Source organism: Simochromis diagramma, unplaced genomic scaffold (assembly GCF_900408965.1).
Source record: "Simochromis diagramma unplaced genomic scaffold, fSimDia1.1 OVJJ01000343.1, whole genome shotgun sequence".
Lineage (NCBI taxonomy): Eukaryota > Metazoa > Chordata > Actinopteri > Cichliformes > Cichlidae > Simochromis > Simochromis diagramma.
In genome coordinates this window covers 15,229,782-15,254,972 of record NW_024386831.1, presented here as the reverse complement: position 1 = coordinate 15,254,972, position 25,191 = coordinate 15,229,782, and the positions used below count along the sequence as shown (strand labels likewise).

Genomic DNA, 25,191 nt, shown 5'->3' with positions numbered 1-25,191 from the left:
AGGCATAGACCCAATGTGCAGGACTTGAAGCAGAACTGAACTGAAAAAAGCAGCTTTATTGCTGGACTTAAAGGAAAATTACAAACTAGGAAATTTGGAATGGAATAAATAATCAACTAGGAGATTTAAACATGAGGGAGACACGCAAAATGATGGAGATTGCGACAATGTACAGAAGGAAACAGGGCTTAAATACACACAAGGAATTCAGGGAGATTAAATACACCAGGGAACACAGATGAACTAAATCTGAGTAACAAAACTGAACACGACACACACAGGACAAGTGACTGTCACGCAAAAAAAAAAAAAACAGGAATTCACTAGCACTGAGACACGGACACAGTGAGATGACAGAGGCGAGACAAAGAGACTCGCGGGAGACAGAGACGAACACAGAGGAAGCAGATTGACAGAGACGCGACTGTAGAAACAGGACGTAAACAAACTCTAAGACCACGGGGACTTGACACAAGAAGCTGGGGAACACTGAGGGAGGAAACTAATACAACTTAGAATAGAATGCTAAATCCAATATTAACATGTGAAAAAAACTAATATTCAAACCAAGAATAGCACGATATCCCATTAACCCTCAGAAGCTCCATCACAATTTAGAACAACTTAGCAACATTGGGCAAACAGGCCCAGGATTATGACATTTCTTGAAATTCCAGCTGAGGCTTTTGCTTGTGGAGTTTGCTTGGTCTTCCCATCACTGTGTGGGTTTCCTAAGGGTATCTTGACTTCCTCCCACAGTCCAAACACATGTTTGGTTAATTAGTTATTTTAAATTGGCCATAACTATGAGCTGGGTAAAGAACTTGGAGTGCATAGTATAAAGTCCTGTATGTATGATTTAAAAAATGTGAGTTGTAATCTAAAGTACTTTCAGTCCTTTCAGTGGTGAGTAAGACTAGAAAAGAGCTATATAAACAACTCAGGGGGACTAGAGCTTTAGTGTCAGTGGATAAGCTGCTACTGTGTAATAATCTAATAGTGTTAAAAACTATACTGTTGTACATTTTGCTTTTATCACACTTTGGTATTCTTAGTGCAAAGCCTTTCTTTGTAGGAGAGTTTTCCAATTAGTCATTACAATGACCAGACTCATGTTGGCGAGGTCCCTTCATGAAGCTGAAACATCTCTGACCTAGCCTTGGGCTGTTTGTGGTGTGTTTGTCGGTGCATTGTCCTCCTGGGGAAAGTTGCTGCCCTGGAGCTTAGTCCGCAACATTTTTAAGTGGATGCTGAGTATTAAAGAAACACCTACATAATGACTGCCAGGTCCCAAGGTTTCCCAGCAGAGCACTGCATTGTGACAAAGTGTTATTCAGTTCATCTGCCTGTGGTTTTAAGGTCGTACTTGATCAGTAATAGTTACGTTTGCCCTGAGTAATAAAAGAGATCTGAACACTTTTACTAATGTGCTAAACAAATATACATGAAATTCAAAATGTGACAGTCGTGATCACACAATCACAACATTTCACCCGATCTATACCAAGCCTGATACACAGCATTCACAAAACCCTCACACTCATGTGGGTTCCCACTGAATAATAAGTGAGTTTTAACAATGCAGAAAATAAACGTGCCTGACAATGATTTGCTTTTTCCAGACGGCAGATGATTCGCAATTTATCCCACATATTTGCTGCGGTGATATTTTTTTTATTAGATATTGAGTTCATCCAAGTACTTTTCTTTCTTCCTCCAACTTGATTTACAAAGATACAAATTAGAAATCATCTAGTGAGTGATTTTGAGTGGCTCAGCAGCATTTCCTCATTTATTTGAATTGTTCTTGATAACTAAGTCTGCGCTGTGGGAAATGCTTCTACTGAGTTCAGCTGATTGAAACAAACTTCATTTAAAGATTTTCAGGGACACATGCTTTTTTTATATTCATGTTTTCTTTCTCTCGCTCTCTTTCAGATGTAAATGGAGAAGCAGCAGTGTCACAAAGAGGGAGGCGGACGTCCAAACAGTTTTAAAGTGCTTTAAAATCCAAAAACGATCCTTTCTGTCTGAAGTAATCCATTACTGACCATTAATGTCAAACCGCATGCTGGAGCAGCTTAATGCTGCCTCGCCAGGTGAAACGTCACTAATGGAAAGAAAGCCTTATGAGATCGTACTCATTAAAACACACCTAAATGCAGCATAATGCCTTCCAAAGTGTCATGTTTATACCTGTTGACAGTGGTCTGCTGGGCGAGCGCTCTGTGGTACTTGAGCATAACTCGCCCGACGTCCACGTACGTTGGCCACATGTCAGTGCCTATACGGAAGACTGTGAAACCTCATAAAAACATCACCTTCAACAACATCCGCACCCGCCCCCTTAACCCACACGCCTTTGAGTTTGTCATCAATGAGCCCAAGAAATGCGAAAGCGTCACGCCCTTTCTGGTCATTCTCATCAGCACCACCCACAAAGAGTTTGATGCGAGGCAGGCCATCAGGGAGACCTGGGGCGATGAGTCGACCTTCGGCGACGTCCGCATCCTTACGATCTTTCTGCTGGGCAGGAACACGGACCCTGTGCTGAACCAGATGGTGGAACAGGAGAGTCAGATCTTCCATGACATCGTGGTGGAGGACTTTATCGATTCCTACCACAATCTAACCCTCAAGACCATGATGGGAATGCGCTGGGTGGCGACTTTCTGCCCCAAAGCACAGTATGTCATGAAGACAGACAGTGACATCTTTGTCAACATGGACAATCTAATCTACAAGCTCCTGAAACCCAACACCAAACCAAGGAGGAGATATTTCACTGGCTACGTAATAAACGGTGGTCCCATTAGAGATATGCGTAGCAAGTGGTACATGCCCAGAGACTTGTATCCTGAAAGCAAATACCCACCTTTCTGCTCGGGCACCGGCTACGTGTTCTCAGCAGATGTAGCTGAGCTAATCTACAAGACTTCATTACACACAAGACTGTTGCACCTGGAGGATGTCTATGTGGGACTGTGTTTGCGAAAGCTGGGCATACACCCTTATCAGAACAGTGGTTTTAATCACTGGAAAATGGCTTACAGCCTCTGCAGATACAGGCGGGTTATCACCGTCCACCAGATCTCCCCGGAGGAGATGCACCGTATTTGGAATGACATGTCCAGCAAGAAACACTTGAGATGTTAGGGGACATGAGAGACACTTACAAAACAAAACAAAAAATGTTATTTTTCCCTTTTTCTTTGCCTTTTTCACCATTTAAAGTATTATCACCGAATGATGTAAACACTGAGAGGGCTGCTGCGAGTCTATTTCAAGACAGACGTTTCCATTAACATCCATCTACGTCTATATCTCACCTCATGATTGTTAATGAATGCATGAGGCTTGTAAAGTGTGTATTCTCATGCATAATTAAAATGGGGTGTTGTTAGTGAAAGTAATTTGTTCATATACTCCAGGTCCAATTTATGTAGACTATTCTTTAAAGGCATTAAGTCAATCAGCGTTAAGCATTAATTAGTGTGGCCTAACAGTTTGAGTCGGCAACATTTTCTATGCTAAAGTGTCCTTGAGCATGACACTGAATCTCTACCAGCTGCTGACCGAGCAAGCCTGACCTTCTCTAAGATTGCAAACCAAAAGAAAAAAATGTGTGGAAATCAATAAAGTATCTACTTACCATAGATTAGATCCTTGTATGATGCACTTCAGAAATGTTTCTTAGAAGTGAGAGAAGAGTTCTTTTACAATAAGAATGCAAATGTAACTCTAATTAGAACAAAAACGAAACCAGGTCGCATGCTGTGCTCTCACTTTTAAATCATACAAAGCTGAAAACAGGCTGCAGTCAATTATCAATCATCTAACAGAAGCTGAAAGGATAATTTGGCATGAAAACAATTTATAAGGCCAAATGTTTGGGTTTTAATCAGCCCGCACAGTTAATCAGTCTTTTTTCTCGAATTTTCCTGATGTTTTTGTTTACATTTTGTCCTCATTTCACCACCTTTTTCTCTGAGAAAGCTGTTTGTATATTTCAGTTTTTAGATGCATTTTGTTGTTTTCTCACTCTGACATTTTCACTCTTGAGGTAATTATGTGTTTCAGCTATCAGCTTCTCATTACTGCAGCTGCTGCCTTGGTTATGTACGCTGTATATCATCAGCTATTTCAGCTCATCAGCCTCTTCCACGCATCAAGAGAAATGCAGCATCATGTCGTACAAGTATCAGTTTAATTGTAACTAAGACCATTACCGACTTGATGAATTATCATATGTATCTGGCGTATCAGTAATTATGGAAGAACTGCTTCTGACATCATCGAGAACATTGTCTCTTGAACAGCGTGGCGTCTCACAGCCAAATTTCCTTTTCCTTTTATTTTTCTTTCAAAGGTTTTGTAGTATTATAAGCTAATGTGGCATTTACTGTGAAACCATCTATCCCATAAGGGGTTGTTGTTATATATTGTATGTTTTTTATATTAAAAAACAAATACTTGAATAATTAAAGTTATAATACTGCTTTTACTCCGTGCCTTCTTCCAGTTTCATCAGTTGGCGGGTGGTGAAAGATTGCAGCTTTATTGGCTTTTTTTGTTTTGTTTTTTTTAGAGATTTTGTATTGTGGAGGGCAGTTTGCTTTTTTTAATCAATTATTTATTAGACTTGTATAAAAAGAGGAAAGAGAGTGAAAAAGAAAAGAAAAAGAGTGGGTAGGTTACATCATAGTCTATACCCCTTCCTCTTTCAATCTTCAGCCCAACCTTCTCCCAATGTAAGCAAAGTTGGGATTTAAAAAAAATAAAAATTTTAAAATAGCAGAAAAAAAAACTTCCTTATTCTAACCAGTTACAGGCCTAGTCTATACCAAAGCTCTCACCAAAGCTAATATCTAAAGAACAAGCCTGGAATCCATACACCCACGGCACTTGTTAGGCACACCTTGCTAGTTCCGCCTTTTGTCTTCAGAACTGCTTTAAATTTTTTGTGGCTCAGATTCAACAAGATGCTGAAAACATTCCTCGGAGATTTTGGTCCATAACAACATCATAGCATCACACAGTTGATGCAGAATATTCAGTGGCACATCCATGATGTGAATCTCCCATTTCACCACATCTCAAAGGTGCTCTATTTGACTGAGATCTGGTGACTTTGGGGGCCATTTCAGTAAAGTGAACTCATTGTCATGTTCAACAAATCAGTTTGATATGATACAAGCTTTGTGCATTGTGGCCATAAAGAGATGGACATGGTCAGGAAATAGCATAGCTGGTACTAAAGGGCCGACAAATGTTGTAGCAGAAATTGAGACTTATTGGATCCATTAACGTCACACAATATAGTCTTCTGCTGATTTAGTCCATCTGATTCAAAGTCCAACATTAAGAGACGCTCCTCTCTGTACCTTGGTTTTAACCAGCGGTTATTTGACTTACTGTTGCCGTTCTTTTAGCTTAAAGCAGTTTTGCCACTCTCTTCTGGTTATTAAGGCATTTTTATCCAGAAAACTGCAGCTCACTGGATATTTTCTCTTTTTGAGACTGTGCTCTCTAAGCCCTAGAGATGGTTGTGCAAGAACAATCCCAGTAGATCAGCAGTTTCTGAAATACTCGGGCCATCTCATCTGGTACTAACAACCATGCCATGTTCAAAGTCACTTATAAATTCACATTCTGATGCTCATAACTGCTGCTGACATGCAACTGACTGATTAGATGTTTGAGTGAGAAGTTGAATAGGTCTACCTAACAAAGTAGCCGGTGAGTGTGTAATTTATGTGTATGCAAGAACTGTTTTTAACATGTCTACATTAAGGGTTTTTTTTTTATTATTTAGCTAGAAAACCAGACAGATCACTATATGATGTCAGATATTCTGTAGTATAGGTTTGTAACATTAACAGAAATAAACAACTGGTCATACCGTACCACATTATGCCACAGTAACTTATACTTTTTGTGTACTAAAATGTAAAACTGTGCATTTTATATTTATGAATTCAGATTTGTACTTTAAAAAGCATATTTGCAGAAATATGGTAAATTATTCAACTCCTTTGCAATCACAAACAAACATCGATTGAAGTGTAGGAGGTTCATTCTAATAGCAGCTGACAGATTTTTGTTTTTTTTTTTAAATAAAATACTTCACACACTTGTTTTTAAATCATAGCAATTCTTTATTGGTTGCTCTTAATCCGAAACTTGACATCAGCTGATTACAGAAGGAACAGGGGTAATATGTTGAAATGGTACACAGAACTGTACATAGAAAACACAATAAATTACTTCATAAAATAAAGAATTTAGTAGAAGTTAATATTGACCACCTCAATACCTAAAAAAAAATTTAGAGCTACTGGACTTGTTTGGACAAACAAATGGCTCGTCACCTTTTCGGCAGTTGCCGTTTGGTTTCATCTTCAGATGCATCGTCATCCAGTACATTTTAGTAACTATGATGTTTCGGGGAACGAAAAAGTTTTGTAGTGCAGCAGGACAGAGCAAGGAAATTCAACCATTGTGTTTTGCTGATTAGCATCTGAAAACCCATCAACAAGAACAGATTATATGACTGCAGGTCCTGTTACGGTGTGTTCGTCTGACGACAGAAGCACATAAATTAACTTGTCTCCCGGGGCTAAGCATCTGTTTGTCAGGTCCACGCATTCAGCCCAAAAGTGCATTTTAGCTTGCCTCATTAAGTTAAGATACTTCACTTGAATTGTGTCATTGCTGGAATAATACACTGGTGGAATGGCAATCAGCAGGTTCCCCCTCTTTGTGCGGTCTCATTTATCGACTACTTTCTTAGGCACAGAAAAATGAACAAGGCACCTCTAGCATTTTGAAGCATTAACACTGTTGAGAGCAGCAAATTATACACAGTAGCATCCAGGTCTCCTTTTTTTTTCCTGCACACTCAAGCAAATGGTTGTTAATGTGAAACAGGTCTTAATATGGAAATACAATTCATTCTCTTTTGACATTCATTATGTTCTTATGAAAATGTGCTTTTTCCCATAAATTAACGTAATCGTACATTCTGACACAGACCTCAGGGAAACTTCTCGAATGAGTGCGTTTGTGAGATGTGAGTCAAAGCAAATTTGTTTTCACTGTGGCAACAAATCAGCATGGGAAGAAAAAACCCCTTCTCATTTCAATAAATAATGAGAGCTTTGCTGAACACAGAGGTAATATGATGTAAAACAAAAATGAGTTCAAGAAATAAATAAATAGAACATTCAAAGCTACATCTTAATCACCTTCTTTTGCCACCTGAGTACACCTTTAGGTTCCTCGGCTGTGCGCTGGGCAGTGGAATGTCGTTAAGTTTAAAGATAGGACAGTAAGCAGGGAAGCCGGCGCTAACGAGGGTGGTGGAAGAGATGGGCATCGGGGAAGGTGAGGCGGAGTCAGGAAGTGAGGAAGGGAAGATATTGCAGGAAGTGGTGGAGTGTTCCTCAGTCTGTCTGCCCTGAACTGTCTTCCCTGTCTCACCTGCTGCAGTCACGAAGAGAGCATCAACTAACACTGAGCTGCGCAAAGCCGATCAACTTCACTTCATCAGGGATCTCCGTGTCATCACAGCTGGAAGCCTGCATGGGAAAGAAGACAGTCAGAGGATCATCAACAGAAGCAGGGAGCTGAAACTACTGAAACTGAGTTTAATATGGAACCAAATCTGAGACTCATTTTCAAAATGAGAAAAAAAATGACATAATTTTCCTCACCGGATACAAGCTATGTTTTAAACTGGTAGTAATGGTTATTATTGAGAACTCGTCAGCTTCTTAATTATTTTTTGTCCACATAGCATGCAGTCATGTGGAAAATAATTTTTTCACAGAGCGCGATGCAAAAACTAAGGACACCCACACTGCTTCCATAGGAACTAAGAGGGTAAGTAGAAGCCAGGGGCTGTTAATCAAATTTACTTGATAAATAGAGCTTCAGTTTGCAGGTCTGAAACATTCAGGTGTGCATTAACACAATGCCAAGGAGGAAAGATATCAGCAATGGTCTTAGGGAAGCAAGTGTGCCTACCCATTAATCTAGGAGTGATCATAAGGCCATTTCAAAGCAATTTGAAGCCCATCAGAAAGATTTTTATGTCCCAGAAAACTCACCCCAAGGTCAGCAATGCTCAGAGAAACTGCAAAAACCCCATGAACTACATCTCACCTCAACAGACTTCAGTCAGCATGTTAAATGTTAAACTTCATGATAGCAAAATTAGAAAAACACTGAACAAGCATGGCCTCTTTGGAAGGGTTGTAAGGGAAAAAGCCCCTTCTCTCTAAAAAGAACATGGCAGCACAGTTTAGGTTTGCACATCTGAACAAACCGCTAGACTTTGGAACAACGTTGTTTGGACAGATGAGACCAGAGAGAGAAGATTGGCCATAATGGACGACCCCACGTTTGGCGAGTACATCAGCACAAACACCTCATACCAACAGTCAAGCACCGCGGAGGAGGGGTGATAATTTGGGTTCATTTTGCAGCCAATCATTGATTCGACCTCTGTACCAAAGAGTCAAAATTTATGCAGATAATTTATGGTGTGGGTGGCATTAAAGCAACTTTATGACTGAACTGAACAAGAGATAAGAATAGACTCATGAACTCACAACGACTGACTATTAATAACTGTGCCTCCATGGTGATTACACAACTGCAGAGCCCTCAGAGAGTGTATGGGTGGCTTTGCCAGATAAGGTGCAAATTGGTGGAGCCCATCGGGTGTTGGGTCACCAGTTTAAGCTCTCCATGAGGATGGCTGATTCATTTTCTCTGAGCAGTGATACAAATTACTATGCAAAATATATTAAAGTAATGCTTCAGTCAAGGACATCTGTGCAGCCTAAAATGGAGGTGACTGCAAATGACTGAGAAGAGACGGTTGCTAACATTGTAGGTTAGCAAAGTTACCATTAGTCATTCACTGGTGTGGGCTTTTCTCTAATAATTCAAGTTCTAAGCAGCTAAGTCACCAACATTGACATTTTCTACTCAGGAGGCAGGCTCCTGAGCTACTCTATTAAAATTCCTACCAACTATATATAAAAACTAACACCTGACAATGCTTAGCAATGAAATATAAAGTTTTCTTCCATAACACAGAAATTTTAAAGTTTCACGAACTTACAGAAAACACCTAATACAGCAGAATTTTCTCACTGCTTGTATCAGCAGTCATAAAAAAATCTTATTAGAATTACTGGCTTGTGCAAATGGTTGGTTATAATTATAAGAGTGAACAAGAAATATAAGCTAGTCACATCTGACCAATTCCTAATAGTCCTTGTTTTTTACAGGAACATTACGATATGAAATGTTAGGTTAACAAAGACGTTGTTAATCCCATTAATTAAAGTTTTCTACCTAATGGCACACAAGTATTGCTCTCTTTAATAACATGTGTTTACCCACTATTTTGTGCAAAAATAGCTGCTGTAAAAACAATAGTCTATCAGTTATTATCATTGCTGTGGCTGCTGCATGATATCAGATTAAAGCAGTACTGCTAAGCAGTTTGTGTAGCTAGGAGTAAACTATATCAGTGATGTGGACTCTGTTATTTATATATCATCTGGTGTGTTGTGTGTTTGATGGTTTCGTTTCGTTTGTCCAATTAAGGTAAGTCTCAAAGCTGCAGAGAATAAAATTATGTGTTAGTCTGTGGAAAGCTCTTTCGTGCTGCTACACAACAGTGCTCCTGAGGCCAGTAAACATATATATAGTTTTAGAATCTAGCATAAAAAACCCTGACTGACCTCCACTGGCCATGCACAACTTCTGAGATAATTTGTGAGCTTGATTGGAAGCGAGACAACCGACATCAGAGCCGACCTCATTAAAGCTGAGGTGGGAAAATGGGCTCAAACCCCTGGCAACCCATTGTACCTTTCTGAAAAACAATGATTACACATAAAACACCATCCTCCAATAATTCACCATATTTCTTTAACTTGCAGCAGCTTGTCTCACCTCTGTTTTAGGCTGCACAGATCCCCTTGACTGAAGCAATATTTGAATATATTCTGCATGTTAATTTGTGTCACTGCTCAGAGAAAATACATTTTCCTTTTTTTGAACCAGCCATCCTCGTGAAAAGCTTAAGCTCGTGACCCAACATCCAATGTCCTTCACCAATTTGCACCTTATCTGAGAAAACCACCCATACACTCTCGGGCTCTGCAGTTGTGTAATCACCATGGAGGCACTGTTATTAAAACAGTCCGTTTTTGTGAGCTCATGAGTCTATTCTGATCTCTTGTTCAGTTCAGTCATAAAGCAGCTATAGTGCCACCCACACCATAAATTGTCTGCATAAAGTGTTATGAATTGTTCCCCTTGCAGGGGTAATTATTCTCACTCTCTGGGTTTTGTGACACCACCCTCGTAACTCGTAATTCGTTCAGAAAGGCGGAGTTGAGCTGCAGTCTGAATTTAGCACTGCCTGCAGAGGTGCAGAGTTAACACGTGGAAATGAAAGCATGCCCATATATCTACATGGCATGCCCAGTACAGCTCTCACTCTGGCTCTCCAGAGATTTGTCCACCTGCTGATAAGGCAAATGGCAGAAAGGTCACACTGTAAAATACTGCAACCCAAAGCACAGATGTTGTTTACCCACAACTACACAAAGGTCAATAAAACATAATTTACATATTTTTTTTGTCAAATACAAAGAAACTGGCATTATTTCCTTTCTTAATATCACATTCTAACAGGTCACACTGCACAAAGGGACTTCTTAAAAGCACATATGGTGTATTCAGATGGTGCAACAAAGATGCACCGTCGTCAAAGAAAATAAAATCATCTAAAGACTCACAATAATCCACAATGTGAAGAGCACAAATAAAAAAGAATTCTGATAAAAAGAAATTGTGTTTGACTACTCAAATCATGTCACTCCTCTCCACAGACAATACAGACTTGATACAAAATTTTATAGTAACCACAAAAGGGAAGATGTGGAGGTCGTATTTTCCTCATTAAGAACTCATTAATGTGGATTCGTTACACAACGGTAACAATACATCACAAAATAAAATCAATGCTGTATTGGATTTTTGTCACAATTGAGATAATAAAACAAAACCTAATGTAGTTATATTATTAAAGTTGAACTGATAAACATTGACTATTGATCTGTTAAGGCTGTTTTTATTTGCATTTGAATGTTTGTTTTTAGTACATCGTATATTTTGTTTTACAATGATGTTGCTATAATGCTATATATTGCCCATTGCACAATCCAGTACTTTACAGTACATATACATGCTCAGTGCTGCTCAGTAATTCAAACAGTCAATCACTTGGCAGCAATTAAATCTACTTAGACTGATGCATGTAAGCCTAAATGGTCAAGATGACCTGCTGATATTCAATCTGAGCATCAGAATCAGAGGAGAAAGGCAATTTAAGTGACTTTGCAGATGGAAAGCTTATCGGTATTTCAGAAACTACCGATCTACTCAGATTTCCCTGCACAACCTTTTCCAGGATTTACAGAGAATGAGCCAAAGAAAAGAGAAAATATCCAATGAGCGGCAATTCTCTGTCTTGTTGATGGTTCAGAGAAGAATGGCCAGACTGCTTCAAGCTGATAGGAAAGCAACAGTAACTCAAATAACCACTTGTTACAACCAAGGTATGTAAAAGAGCACCTCTGAACATGTCCGACCTCAAAGTAGAGGGGCTATAGTAGCAAGAGAGCACGCCTTGGTGTCACTCATGTTAGTTAAAATTGCATAATAGAAAAGAAGACTAAAGAACGGTCTCAATTTCTGTTGCAACTTTCAGATGGTAGGGTGAGAATTTGGTGTGAACGATATAAAAGCAAAGACCAATCCTTCTATCAAGAGTTCAGGTTGGTGGTGATATAATGGTGTGGGGGATATTTTCATGAGCCTGTTAGTACCGACTGAGTGTCGTTTAAACGCCACAGCCTTACTATTGTTTCTGACCACGTCTTTATGACCACAGAGTGTCATCTTCTGATGGCTGCTTCCAGCAGGATCATACACCATGCCACAAAGTTCAAATGATTTCAAATTGGTTTCTTGACATGACAATGAGCTCACTGTACTCAAATGGCCTCAAATAGTCACCAGATTTGAATCGACTATAGCACCGTTGGGATGTGGTGGAACGGGAGAGTCCTATCGTGGATTTGCAGCAGAAAACAATGAATCAACTATGTGATGCCATCATGTCGATATGAAGAAAAGAAACTGGAGCCAGCACAGAACTAGCATGGTGTAGCTAACAAAGTGTGCAGAGTGTAAAATAAATGTGAAAATGTATGTTATATTTAGCCTGAATGAACTTTATCCCTATAACAAAATATCCAAACATTTCAAGTCCAGATTTAGAGAAAAAGGGTAAATAATTTTAATGTCTTCTGTAACATCAATCCTCTAACCTTCTCCTTCACTTCTTCTAAAATAATTTCTTAACATCATCAACTGAACAACTTTTAGTTTTACGCAGAGTTTCTGTCTAATAACTCCAGTTCTCGCTAAAGCTTTCCCGAGCAAGCTCTTTATGGCTGGACATCACAAGCCAAGACAAAGCCAGGGCAGCTGTCATGAACCATCAATCATGTGGAAACTCACCAGCTTAAAGGTCAGTACTTTGTAGGTAATTGGGTCATCGACAATCTTTTGAAGGTTAGCAGCAACTGTAATAGAGGAAACAATTGTGTTCAGTAATAAGAAACACGTTTTATACTGAGGAAATTTTAGGACAAGCTCCTGCTCCCACAATGAAAGAGCAGTCTAGTGTAAATATGAAGACTAGAAAACCAGTTTTAGTTATTCCAAGATCCAATTTAAATGTAATTCATCCTGGTAATAGGTTTTCTCTTAACAAATTATTTCAAGATGATGTTTTCCAGTAAGCAGGCTATGTATTCAAACAACACAATTTATGAGAATAAAGAGGCACAGCATTACCAATAACAACGTCGTGCCCATTGACCAGTCCAGCTGAGAACAGTTCCTGGGAAACCCCATCAGCAGTGTCTTGTGAGAGAATAACATGACAAATATTGGACCTCATACATGCCACTTAGCAGGTGATTGTGTTAGAGACTGAATCAGATGCTGTCCAGAGCCCAGTGCCATTACCCATTATACAGAGAACAATTCAGTCATCTAATGTGGTGATATTATCACATAGGGAACAGCATATTCCTAATTAATTGAGGCTGAGCTCTTACCTCGCCCAGGAGTAAATTCAAACCGGATGTCATTCAGCTCCTTTTTGGAGTTCCTGGAAAAAGAGACAAGGGGATGTGATTGCAGAGCAGTACCTGAAATGGTAGATTTAAATTTGTTGCAGAGCAGAGCGAAGACATGACCTGAGCAGCACAATGTTAGAAACAAGCAGGATGAAAGCAGAAATGAAAATGCCTCCAGTGATCTAAGAGAAGTGATCAAACAGTGAAGAGATAACTCCCCCCAGGTTTCAAGAGTAGACAGTTCAGAAGTAGAAACAGCAAGCAGAAAGTTAGAGCACATCTCATCTTCTAGAATGACCGTCCTGCTATGAGCTGGGGTGAAACTGCAGCAAACGCAGTCATCGTTTCTTCACCCTCTAGTTACAAGCAGTCCATTAGGAGAACATAACCTCATCAGGACACCTCCTTATATGAACCCATCTCCGAAAAACAAGACGACGACCTACCGGGGTCACAGATATACTACTGTTCTGTTATTCTTATTCACTGCTTCTCGGGTAACAGTCATTTCATCTGTCTGTCGGGCTTTTCATACCATGTGCAAAATAAATAAATAAATGTGCTCTTCATGCAGTGGCCGTGCAGATCTGTATTTCACCCTCCCAGTTTGTGTCGTCATTTGTAACGACTGCAGCGATTGTGTTAAAACCATATTTGCCCCCCCATCAAACAATATTTAGTTTACTAAGGAGAGCTGCAAACTAATAACCCAAAGCCTGCAAGGCACTTCACACAGACGCAACTGCACCGTTTTATGCATATTTAACAAGCCTCGCTCTCTGCATGTCAAAAACCAAACACACCCTCCCAATTTTTTCAGCTTTTTAAGCCGAAAATTGTCTCTCTCTCCCTGTGTGATGTCAGTGTCACTGCTGCTCTGCAACACTCTGTTTCATCCACTCCACCAGTTTCTCTGCATATCATATTTCACTATATTCCTCTTCTGTAATAAGTCATTCACAATGGTAACTCCTCATTATTAGATTGATAATGAACAATTTCACAATTGTTTACTCTTATATTCTATAAATATTCATAATTCTTCTTTCAAGTAATGGAGTTTTTTTCAGTCATTTCTACTAAGGTGGATAAGCTGTGTCCTAACAGTGTCCTATATACCATCAAGTGCTAAGTGTTGCGCTTGCTGGTCACGAATGATGTCTGTTTGTCTCTACGTTTGCGCAGTACATACTATGAGTTTTTTTCTCATTTAAAAAAACCTAACGAGAGTGGTAAGAGTCAAATGAAAAAAGTGAACTTGTGGGCTGCAGAATCAAAACAATGACGTGATGTTAAAACACTGCAAGCAGGGAAAACTTCTTTCTCATAATCACAGTGATAGCAAAACCCCCCGCTTTAGCAGCCTACACAATTAAAGGTGTCAATAAATGATGCTAATCACACTGAGGCAGTTTGCATAATAACAGCGAATGAACAGCCTAGGAAAAGCAGCAGCTATTACATAAAATTATTAATTTATTAATGTGTTTCTTTGTTAGAAGCTAAATTACCAAAATCTTCCTTAGAAGCATAATTTTGGGAAAGTAGGACAGTCGCATAATACGAATCATCTCTTCCTTATCAGGTTTTAAAATTATGTAAATACAACCTCTAAATACAAAACTAAGAGGGAGACTAACAGCCATGTCGGGATAAACAATTGCACTTAATTAATTGATCATCAGCAAATATGAACACCCCTATACAAGCAGACGTTTTGCCTCTTCATTGATGTGGAGCATTCAGGTGTCCCAGGAATCTCCCCCCAGTGGATCGTGCAATGCTCACAGAATATGCAAAAATCCCAAGAGCTATATCTCAGTTTCTACAGGCCTCATGTAACTTGTTAAAAGTTAATGCTCATGACAGTAAAATTAGAAAAAAGACTGAATTTGTCTCTAAAAATAGCATGCCAGGACAGCTTAGGTTTGCAAAGCTGCATCTGAGCAAAGCACAAGAGTTCTTGAAAAAATGTCCTTTGGACTGATCAAACCAAAGTGAAGATGTTTAGCCATAATGCACAGCGTCATAGAGAGAAACCCAAACACAGAATATCAGCAAAAAACCCTCATACCAGCACGGTGGCAGAGGAGTGTTGATTTGGGTTCGTTTTGCAGACGAGGGATCTGGGGACTTTGCAATCACTGAGTTCAAGCTTGGCTGAAACTAGAAATTCAACAGATTCCAAGCACAGCAGAAAATCTACAACAGAGCAGCTTAAAAAGAACAGGACGAAGGTGTTTCCATGATCCAGTCAAAGCCCAGACCTCAGCTCAACTGAAATACTGTAGTTCAGCGATCCCCAACCTTTTTTGCGCCATGGACCGGTTTGTGCCCGACAATATTTTCACGGACCGGCCTTTAAGGTGTCGCGGATAAATACAACAAAATAAATCTAGTTCCAGTACCGAAAAAAAGAAGATTTATTCATAACACACGTGAAAAGACCCAGGAAAACAGAGTTAATGAAAAAAAAAAAAAAACGATAACAAAATAACGCTAAAAACTGCTAAAAACCCTGAAAACTACACATTTCACACCCAAGTCTCAACTCTCGCGGCCCGGTACCGGGCCCGGGGGTTGGGGACCGCTGCTGTAGTTGACTGTTGACAGAGCTGTACGTAAACAAATGCCAGCAAACCTCAATGTTTGTAAAGGGTAGTGGGATAAAATTCTTCATCAGCAGTATGAGAAACTGAAGTTGTTGCTGCTAAAGCAACTGAATCATAGGATGCATTTAGTTTTTTGCAAACTGCTTCTGTAGTTTGTCTTAGTGTAATCTGTCATGTGTTGTTGTATCTACTCAATTTTAAGACTATTTACTTAATGACTATTATATCCTGATATGTAAAACCTTAGAACTTTGAAACTTTGAAATTTGCAGAAAACCTTTGTATTTCCTAATTTATCCATGATCACAGTTTAACATATGTCTGTGATTATTGTAAATGTAAATACATATATTATATTAGAGAATACAGTTCTAAAATACAACTATAATTTTGAGGAAGTATAGCCTCAACTGTAGACTGTAGTAAAATGTAAACAAACATCCAGCTAGTTTGACTGCATTGATAAAATGTGCCTTTCAGCCTCTTGCAGCATCAGCTTGCATTCATTTGCATCCCATGCATTAGAAATCTGTCTTTAAAATGCATTTGTGACATGGGAGCAGCTCTCTTCTGATAAAGGCACGGCCTGACAGCACTACCTCTCAAAACAACTGCATGTAGGGGAAGATTAATATGGTGTGTAGTCTGGTTTAATAACTCAGCCAGCTAGTCCACAACCCCGATTTTAGATTAGATCAGAGCCATAAGTCAACACACACACACAAACAGGTCAAGACATATCCATAATGAGTTTGTTTGTGGCAAGAGCATAAGAAATGGGGAGAGTCAGGATTTACTAGCACTTAACTGTGAGTCAGATTAACTTTTTTAAAAACATTTTGCTGTTGAAAAAGAAAAAAAATTCTGGTGGAGCAGATGGATGTAAGCATCTCTTTTCCCAGGGTGGAAGCTGAGAGTGTACATTGCCAAGGCTGATGAGGGAACGTGTATTTCAGATGATTATAAACATGCCCAAAAAAAAATCGGACTTAAATCTGCTTCCTCTGTAGAAAGCCCGCGGAGAGTGTTTAGAAAATGTTCTGTCTACTGACTCCACCTGGATCATTCGGGATTATCCCTGTATAGCAGACTGAGGATGGAGATATCCCTCTGAAGATTCACACAGTAAAGTTTGCATTTCATCAACAACACTTTTATGTGACAACACTGTGAGCTAAGTTACACACGTGACTGTAAAAAAAAACAAAAAGAACAAGTGAGAGTACCCATTTCTTCCCAAAAAAAAAACCTGAGGTACAATCATAACATGCACGGACTGCTTATCCACTAATAAGTAGATCATATTGTTTTAATGAACATTTTATTTTACATAATGGAGACAGGCAGAGAAATCTCCGGTGCAATCCATTAACTGGTGAAACCTGTGCGGTGCACGCAGCATTGTCGGCTGTCACTGAGGTTTCTGATAATGAAGCCAGCTGGAATTTTTAGATAAGAAAATGCAAATGTAACGCACGCCATGAAGCCAAGGCCAACAAACAAAAGTCCCACTATGCTGAAAGTAAATCATTTTTACAGAACAGATAAACTAAATTTTGTAGGGAACTGACTCTTCGAGGAAAGATTGCATATTAATAGAAGAACAAAGAGTACAAACGAGGAAGTAGTTCAGTTAAATTCATTGAAATGATTATCTAAATGTGTAAATTGTCCTTTAAAAATCATCTAATCTTTTAATATTTATTAAGCTACAACGGGGGTGTCAAACATCAAGCCCACTGTATGGCTTTGGAAAAAAAACTAATTTTTCTTCCAAATTTATGGACTAAAAAACTGTATTTTCAACAGTAAACGTCGCCAAAGACACCACAGTAAGTAATAGATAAACAAAAAAAATAAAAAATAAATATACTTTTATTGTTAGTATTCCATTAAAATAACAGAAAAAATATTATTTTGGGTTTTTGTTTTTTTACAAATCACTATAAAGGTTTTAGCTGTTGTTTGAGCTACAGTTCAAACTTTTTTTTTAAAAATTTTTAAATTACACGACAAGCTGCCAGTACTTCCTTGAAATAATAATTCTTAATGTGTAAGCCTGCCCACCCTCAGAGTAGGGTAACAGCAATATCCTGTAAGCCTTTTAACTGCTAAGGTGTAAAAACTGAGACATAAGGCAATTAACAATTAAGAGGTTTCTCCATAGTTTTACTGGTCCAACCAACTTGAGATCAAATTGAGGCAAACTGCAAAACGAATTTGATGCCTCTGAACTACAGTAAGCTAGTCTTTATGTCAGCACACACCAGCTGAATAGTTCAACTTAATGTATTTTCCTAAAAAAAACCCCACAAATTACAATTGTGGAGAATATGGTTTCTAATAGTTAAAGACTAAACGAGTGACCGCTTTAGAAACACTGATTCACAGAACTGCAGTTCCATATGCAACAAACCCAACAAACCAATTTTCTTGACTAAACAAGATGTGGCTAACTTGTGAAATTGGTAACCAGATTTATCTATCAATAGTAAATTATGATTTCATAATGTGTGTTAGATTAGTCAAGTTGAAGCTATGACCCCTAAAATACACAGAGTATGCCTTTAATGTTCCAGCTCTGACACTGTTTTGTTCCATCCTTGGCTCTATTTCAAACCAGGAGCATTTATGTTGAACTTTGACTGGTTTCTCTATGCTATTTCCTTGTCTTAGCTCCAATCCAATGCATTTGTGTCCATATTTGCCTGTATGTAATAATAATAATAATAATAATAATGGATTGGATTTATATAGCGCTTTTCAAGGCACCCAAAGCGCTTTACAATACCACTATTCATTCACTCTCACATTCACACACTGGTGGAGGCAAGCTACAGTTGTAGCCACAGCTGCCCTGGGGCAGACTGACAGAAGCGAGGCTGCCATATCACGCCATCGGCCCCTCTGGCCAACACCAGTAGGCAAGTAGGGTAAAGTGTCTTGCCCAGGGACACAACGACCAGGACAGAGAGCCCAGGGATCGAACCAGCGACCTTCCGGTTACAGATGCGATTCCCAACCCCCTGAGCCACGGTCGCCCAGTATGTATAGTTATGCAGACCATCATCTACATATTATAGGTGTTAGCTATAACCAGGGGCAATGTCACAAATAACGGCTCTGCAGGCTACTCTTGTTTGTGCTGTTGTTGGTCCTTTAGCTATTCATGGAAAAAAAAAACAAAGTTCTTGCAAAGAGCTGAAGCAAAACTAGTGTTAGAAACAATTCTAGTTTCCATTACAGACACTTTCTGTGCTCTTCATGCTGAAGTTATTAGGTCAATGGTGCACTGCCTTGCACATGAAACATTTGTTTAAGTTAAATTAATCTCAAAAGGGTTACAAATCTGCATGCAATCCATGAGCTATTCAGTGCATTTAGAAAAAAATATCAGAACACAGAAACACAAAGGATGCTCAGGTGTCCCAGTTTTCCACTTGCAATTAAATATAGCTTTGTGTATCTTTTCGTGAATTTGTGACTCTATGTCAAGCTATCAGCATTAGAAGCGACACGTGTACTTGATGATATGCGACTGTCAGGTGATACGTGCATATTTAACCATCTGTAAGTGAAATATCACAAATATTTTTAGATACTTGTAGAAGAGTGAAAATGATCAGATTTGAGAAACTGAATTTAAGAGGCTTTGTGTAAATTATGATTATTTATTTAATTTTTGATGTATTTTTAAAAATATATCTACATGTCTTCAATTTACTGTGTACATGTGTGGACTGAAGCATGCATTTGTAAGTACTCAAAATTATCCACAGACAGTTGTACACACGGCGGCACGGTGGTTAGCACTGTTGCCGCACAGCAAGAAGGTCCTGAGTTCAATTCCGACATCAGGCCGGGGTCTTTCTGTGTGGAGTTTGCATGTTCTCCCCGTGTTTGCGTGGGTTCCCCCCGGGTACTCCGGCTTCCTCCCACCGTCCAAAGACATGCAGCTTGTGGGGATAGGTTAATTGGATAATCCAAATTGTCACTAGGTGTGAATGTGAGTGCAAATGGTTGTCTGTCCCTGTGTGTTGGCCCTGCGACAGACTGGCGACCTGTCCAGGGTGTACCCTGCCTCTCGCCCTATGACAGCTGGGATAGGCTCCCGCGACCCTGAAAAGGATAAGCGGAAGCGAATGGATGGGTGGATGGATGGACAGTTGTACACATTTGTAAATCTTAGTTTATGCTTGTGGATCTTATCATACACATTTGTGAACCTATTGAGACAAATTTGACTCCACGGGTTTGAGACACAAACACAGCCTTGCAACTGTGCCAAATCACATATACAAATCTATGAGCTGCAGCGACCCTTTGGAAAAGGAACGATTTTTTTTTGCAGTTCTCCTATTCCCAGTGAACTCAACTGTTGTAGCCCAATTTCCAACAAATCAACATTCGTCCTGTGCACACTGTCATCCACATCAAGCTACGTGCTGTTGGTTTTTTGAAGGACTGAAAACAAGTTCATTTGCATAGGCTGCATAAACCTTTATGCAGGAAAACACCTTCACAAATGGACATAAATGCAGTACCATAAATCCTGCATCTGTTTCACCCTGACAAACACAGGGCACTTGCAGTAAAAATAATGTTTCCTGAGTTGACAAGTACAGAGAAATGCTGCAGTGAAGCAGGAACTAATAAAATCCTGCTCTACTGCCTAATAAAATCAATTTTGAGGAATGAAAGGATTTCTTTCATGTCAAAAAAGGGTTAAAATGTGTAATTTTGATTAAAAGAGATTGTTTTTATTGGCTGGTGATGGCAGGAGAAAGACTTTAATTAACTATAAATAGTAGTCAGTCTATCAAGGACATTTTTCTTTATACCAAATTGCAAAGTTTCTTATGAGAAACTCTTCAGGAAATTAATTGTGAACTTGGCTATTAACAGCTCATTTTGTTATTAATGAGTCTGTCATTTATAAGTAAAAAAAAGTAAAAATGTGAATCCAGAGTAACCGCTTCATATTTTGTCTCAACAACATCTAAAACACAAAAACATATAATTAACCAGAACTGGTGAGAAATCATGGCCTTATTAATGTGCCAGCGACTTCCACTACTAGCAGCTTGCCTGTGCAGATGGTGAGGTGGATAAATCTTCCAAATGTTAGCGAGACAGAAAGGTTTATTTGCTTCACAAACAACTGTCAAGAAGCTCGCAAGCAATAAACCCATATCTCCAGGCTTAGGCTGACAGAAGCACACACACTACATTTATGTTTCTCTGAAATTTAATATCAAGATGATATTTCAGAAGCTAAGGTGACATTTGTCAACTTCTAGCTACCTTTTATAAACAAGAGTCTTAAGAAAACACAAGGAAATGTCACCTCTTGGCTAAATCAATTTGCATCTGTTCTATTTTGGCTTTTTAAGCTCCAGTGACATTGCACCAAAAGCGTTTCCCCTTTAAACTGCTGACATTGCTATTCTCAGGAGTTCTCAATGACACTGCAAAAAAAGAAAAAAGAAAACCCAGAAAGAGTGAACCAATCACAGCGCTTCTGTTCCTACACCTCTGCTACTGAGGGGATCCTATTACCATGAACTCATGCTAATTAGCTGAGAAGGGAGACCAATTAATTGTTTATTTTTGTCTTTGCAATGCAATTACTTTGATGTATTCACCATCTGAAAACCTTTAAACTTCTCCTAATTGATGAGGGTTTTTTTATGTAGCTTCTCAAAGACTTAGTAAAATAATTCACAAGTAACAACATTCAATATGATTTAGGCTCCCAAAATGACAAAAAGAACAAACATGAAATTGTCTAATTATTCATTATAGACAACTATTTTTAAAAGATGCATTTGCTACACAGTGGCAGCTCATAAATGAGATTAACGTCAGGTCAAGAACCTTTATTCATAATCAGTTTTACTGATTTTTAGTCAGAGTTGGAACTACTCAATTCATTAGTAAATCTGAGTTGTTCATTGCTAGTGAAACCTCAGTAATAATTCAGTTCAGGTTTTAAATTCAACTTTTAAAAACATAGTAAAAAAACAAACATTAAATATTGTGACAAATTCCAGCTAAAGCCTTTATTTAATCGGCCCTCTTAAATCCACTGCTTCTTATGCAGCCTCTTCCTATTTGCGAAAGCCAGAAATATATCTTTCTGCCCCCACAACTCAGGAGCACAGCCAAAGAAAATCCCAAAATATGCAGTCTTTCATCTTATAAAGCCCCACTGATTCGCTTTAAAACATACCAGCCAAAAGCTTCTTAACAATGAAAAAGTCAAATAACTCCTAAAGAAACATTTTCTCAGCCAGCACCAAATTGCTTGCAATTGAAATCAGAAAATGCATGTTCAGTAGGACATTAAATATCTAGAAATGACAAATTCTGGTATTCCACTGTTACATCTGCTGTCTGAAACATCAGAAATGATCAAAACACAGCATTTTAAACCTTAAATGTAGATAAAGACACAGAAATATTATAATATACGAGTAACTGAAAGAAGAGGGAGCTTTTCAGTACCTTTTTCTGCCAAATGATATCAAACATGTGGATTTACATTTTAGATATCACATCTATATCGCTATTACACAAATTCACCTAAAAAGACAATGATACCAAGCGCAGTGAATGCTCTTCTCTGTGGACACAATGTCATTTGCTGGCTGAGGAAAAATGGTGTACTACTAAAAACACATGTAACTTCCTTAAAGTTGATTTAAAGCTAAATTCATGTTTAAAGCTGTGAAATGGAAGAGCAGAAAAAGCCAAAACCATCAAATCTCTGCACGTTTTCACCACCAGGTTAGAATAGTGAATTTTCACCAATGAACAGGTAGCCGCCACCTGTTGCATGCAAGATATTGTTTTCTTGGTAAGCACAGAATAAAATTGACACCTGGGGAGAGACCTTCAGGTGCCTATTCAAGCAAGAGTGTGCTCAGCACCGAGCTCATCGGGGAGCTAGAGGGAGACTTTCAGCTGTCCAAAAATGCATATTGGTCCGTCCGATTCAGCATCCATTCTCTCTACTTCTTTTCTCTGTTTGTTTCATTCTGAGTAATACAGACCAAGATATAGAAAATGCATTTCCGTACACCACACAGGTAACTGAGCTCCCACCTGCTGCCAAAATTATGTGACCAAATCGCAAGCCTGCCCTAAGTCACGGAAATATTTCCATAAACAGCAATGTCTTGAATAATGCAGCAAAAAGAGTGAGGTGCTATAAGCGCAGGGAGGAAGGAGGAAAGCAGATTGTGGAGCGCCGCGAGAGGCAATGATGTGTAACACCCCTCCCTCTGACTACAGCGGTAAGACAACATGAGATAAGGGGATCAGCAGTGATGCCAAATCCCTTCTGTGGCAGCCAAAGATCATTAGGTCTATTAGAAGCCTGCATTGTTTAAACTCAGAGATAACAAATTTGCACATTTCTTTGCTTTTACTGCTTTTAGAAGAATAGATCTCACTGACGATTTTTTTCACGTGTGTATGTGTGTCTCTCAGTCTCACCTTAGCCGTAGTACCATGTTCACAGCACCTTGAATGAAGGGTGTATTCTCATACGGTTCAACCTGCATGAGAAAATATCTGGTGATGAAGCAGATTAAACATCAGACTGGCAAAAGCATTCACTGTGAAAAAGAGGAGTAAGAGTCACATAAAGCATGCACGAGAGAGCATGAAATTCTGCAAACTTCAAGATGAACATAAACAAGAAATGTGTGCACACACTATGTGATTACTTTTTTTTTTTTTACTGGAAAATGTCTTAAATTCATTGCAGCAGCAGGGAAAGTCTTAAGGGAGAAGAAAAGGAACAAGACATGAAGGTTTACTGTGTAAGGGTCTATCACTGTCATCAAAACCGTATTACGAATGGGCTTTTTATATGGCAAGGATGAGATATTATGGAAAGGAAATGACTGCTAAGAAGCTGTCAGAGTTAATTCCTGACTGGGACACAAGACTACACCTCAAACTGCTTTGGCTCATTTTCAGACTGACAAAAGCCAAAGAAAATGGGATACAATGGCAGCGAGTTTTCAGATGAGATACACCCAGTCACTGAGCTAGCACTGTCAGGCAGACAGCCATTTACTCTGAGTTATTACTGCTGAGAGCATCCCTCCAGGAGACCGACCGTCTCCATGTACGCAAGCACACACACACACACACACACACACACACACACACATATATATACGCCCACTGACACGTCCACAGACAGACACGCTCTAAGTGTGCACGCGCAGAAATGAACACAAACACACACAATCACAGTGGAATCAAGGTCATTGAATCATGACAAATTGGTGCTGCTGCCGAATCCCTCACCTGGGGATGCTGAATAGACAAGCCTTCAATAGGGACATTGTTGGCATCCTCCTCATTCTAGGAGGAACAAAATGTGAGGCATAATTGTGCAAATGCTATTACATCCTTGGTAAATATCAAATCAGAGCTCATCGTATAAAGACAACAGAGGAAAGTCAATTCAAACCAATCAATGAGGAGCATTTTGCTCTCTTTATGAGACAGGTTAAATCAAATTCGTGGCATTTTTTAATGAAACTGCATAAAAATGCGAGCAGAGAAATAAACATTAATTAAGTGAGTTCATGATTCTTACACAAGCAGCAGCTCAAGTAGGACAGTCAAGCGAATTTAAAAATAAAAATACCCCTTTGGCAACTTATTGAATTGTAAAGAAGCAGAAGGATATGGCCGGTTTGTCTATGACAACTTGTCTTTTTAGATATTCTAAGATATTTTGCAAGTTCAAATTGGTGTAGGAGAGGAATATCTAACTTACATCTTTGGCGTCATCTTTGACCCTTCGTGACTGGAGGGGGGAAAAAAAACATTTTCATATATTTACTGTCAGACACACGGTAATAATCATGTTATATGTTCTGTTTTAGTTTGTCAAAGAGCAAAAAATTAATATAAGCCATACACTGCTCACAGACTGTATGTGTATATATCAATCCATCCACATATGCCTACACCTTTCTTTTTACACTGAAAAGCAGCCCGAAGTTTGCAAAAAACAAACCAAAGCACATCCGTGTTGAAAAGAAGAATATATATACCTTAAAAACAACCCTTTTCGTAAATCATTACTGCCGGTAGAGTATTATTTATTGCATCATACATTAAAGCTGGGAGTCTTTATCAAAGGGCTCTTTGATCATAGTTGCCTAGTTCCTCCTGCCTCAAATCCTTACAGCTATCTTCCAGCTCATTACAGCGACCTCATGACAGGCTCTCTCAGAGACAAGCCATCTGCTATCCAAAAAAACTAACCAATCAGGAAGGGGCAGAATGCACAGTGTCTAAGACAGAAG

The 25,191-nt window shown here is 39.0% G+C and overlaps 2 protein-coding genes across 4 annotated transcripts in view; one reads left to right on the top strand and one right to left on the bottom strand.

Moving 5' to 3' along the window:
• b3galt1b (UDP-Gal:betaGlcNAc beta 1,3-galactosyltransferase, polypeptide 1b) overlaps positions 1-3,751 on the top strand; it is a 55,162-nt gene extending 51,411 nt beyond the window's left edge. Inside the window, exon 2 of the mRNA XM_040028176.1 lies at positions 1,939-3,751. Coding sequence (XP_039884110.1) covers positions 2,170-3,156 — 987 coding nt within the window. The 5' untranslated portion in view covers positions 1,939-2,169 and the 3' untranslated portion in view covers positions 3,157-3,751. The remainder of the gene's footprint in view (positions 1-1,938) is intronic.
• Positions 3,752-6,137: 2,386 nt separating this feature from the next.
• stk39 (serine threonine kinase 39) overlaps positions 6,138-25,191 on the bottom strand; it is a 33,843-nt gene continuing 14,789 nt past the window's right edge. The window contains exons 12-18 of one of the 3 annotated variants that reach the window (XM_040028172.1): positions 24,657-24,686; positions 24,179-24,235; positions 23,354-23,415; positions 13,221-13,273; positions 12,955-13,023; positions 12,616-12,680; positions 6,138-7,580 (exon numbers count right to left, since the gene is read on the bottom strand). In XM_040028172.1, coding sequence (XP_039884106.1) covers positions 7,506-7,580; positions 12,616-12,680; positions 12,955-13,023; positions 13,221-13,273; positions 23,354-23,415; positions 24,179-24,235; positions 24,657-24,686 — 411 coding nt within the window. In that variant the 3' untranslated portion in view covers positions 6,138-7,505. Of the gene's footprint in view, positions 7,581-12,615; positions 12,681-12,954; positions 13,024-13,220; positions 13,274-22,399; positions 23,432-24,178; positions 24,236-24,656; positions 24,687-25,191 lie in introns of those variants that run through there. The other 2 variants (XR_005695316.1, XM_040028173.1) reach the window with 2 other exon arrangements.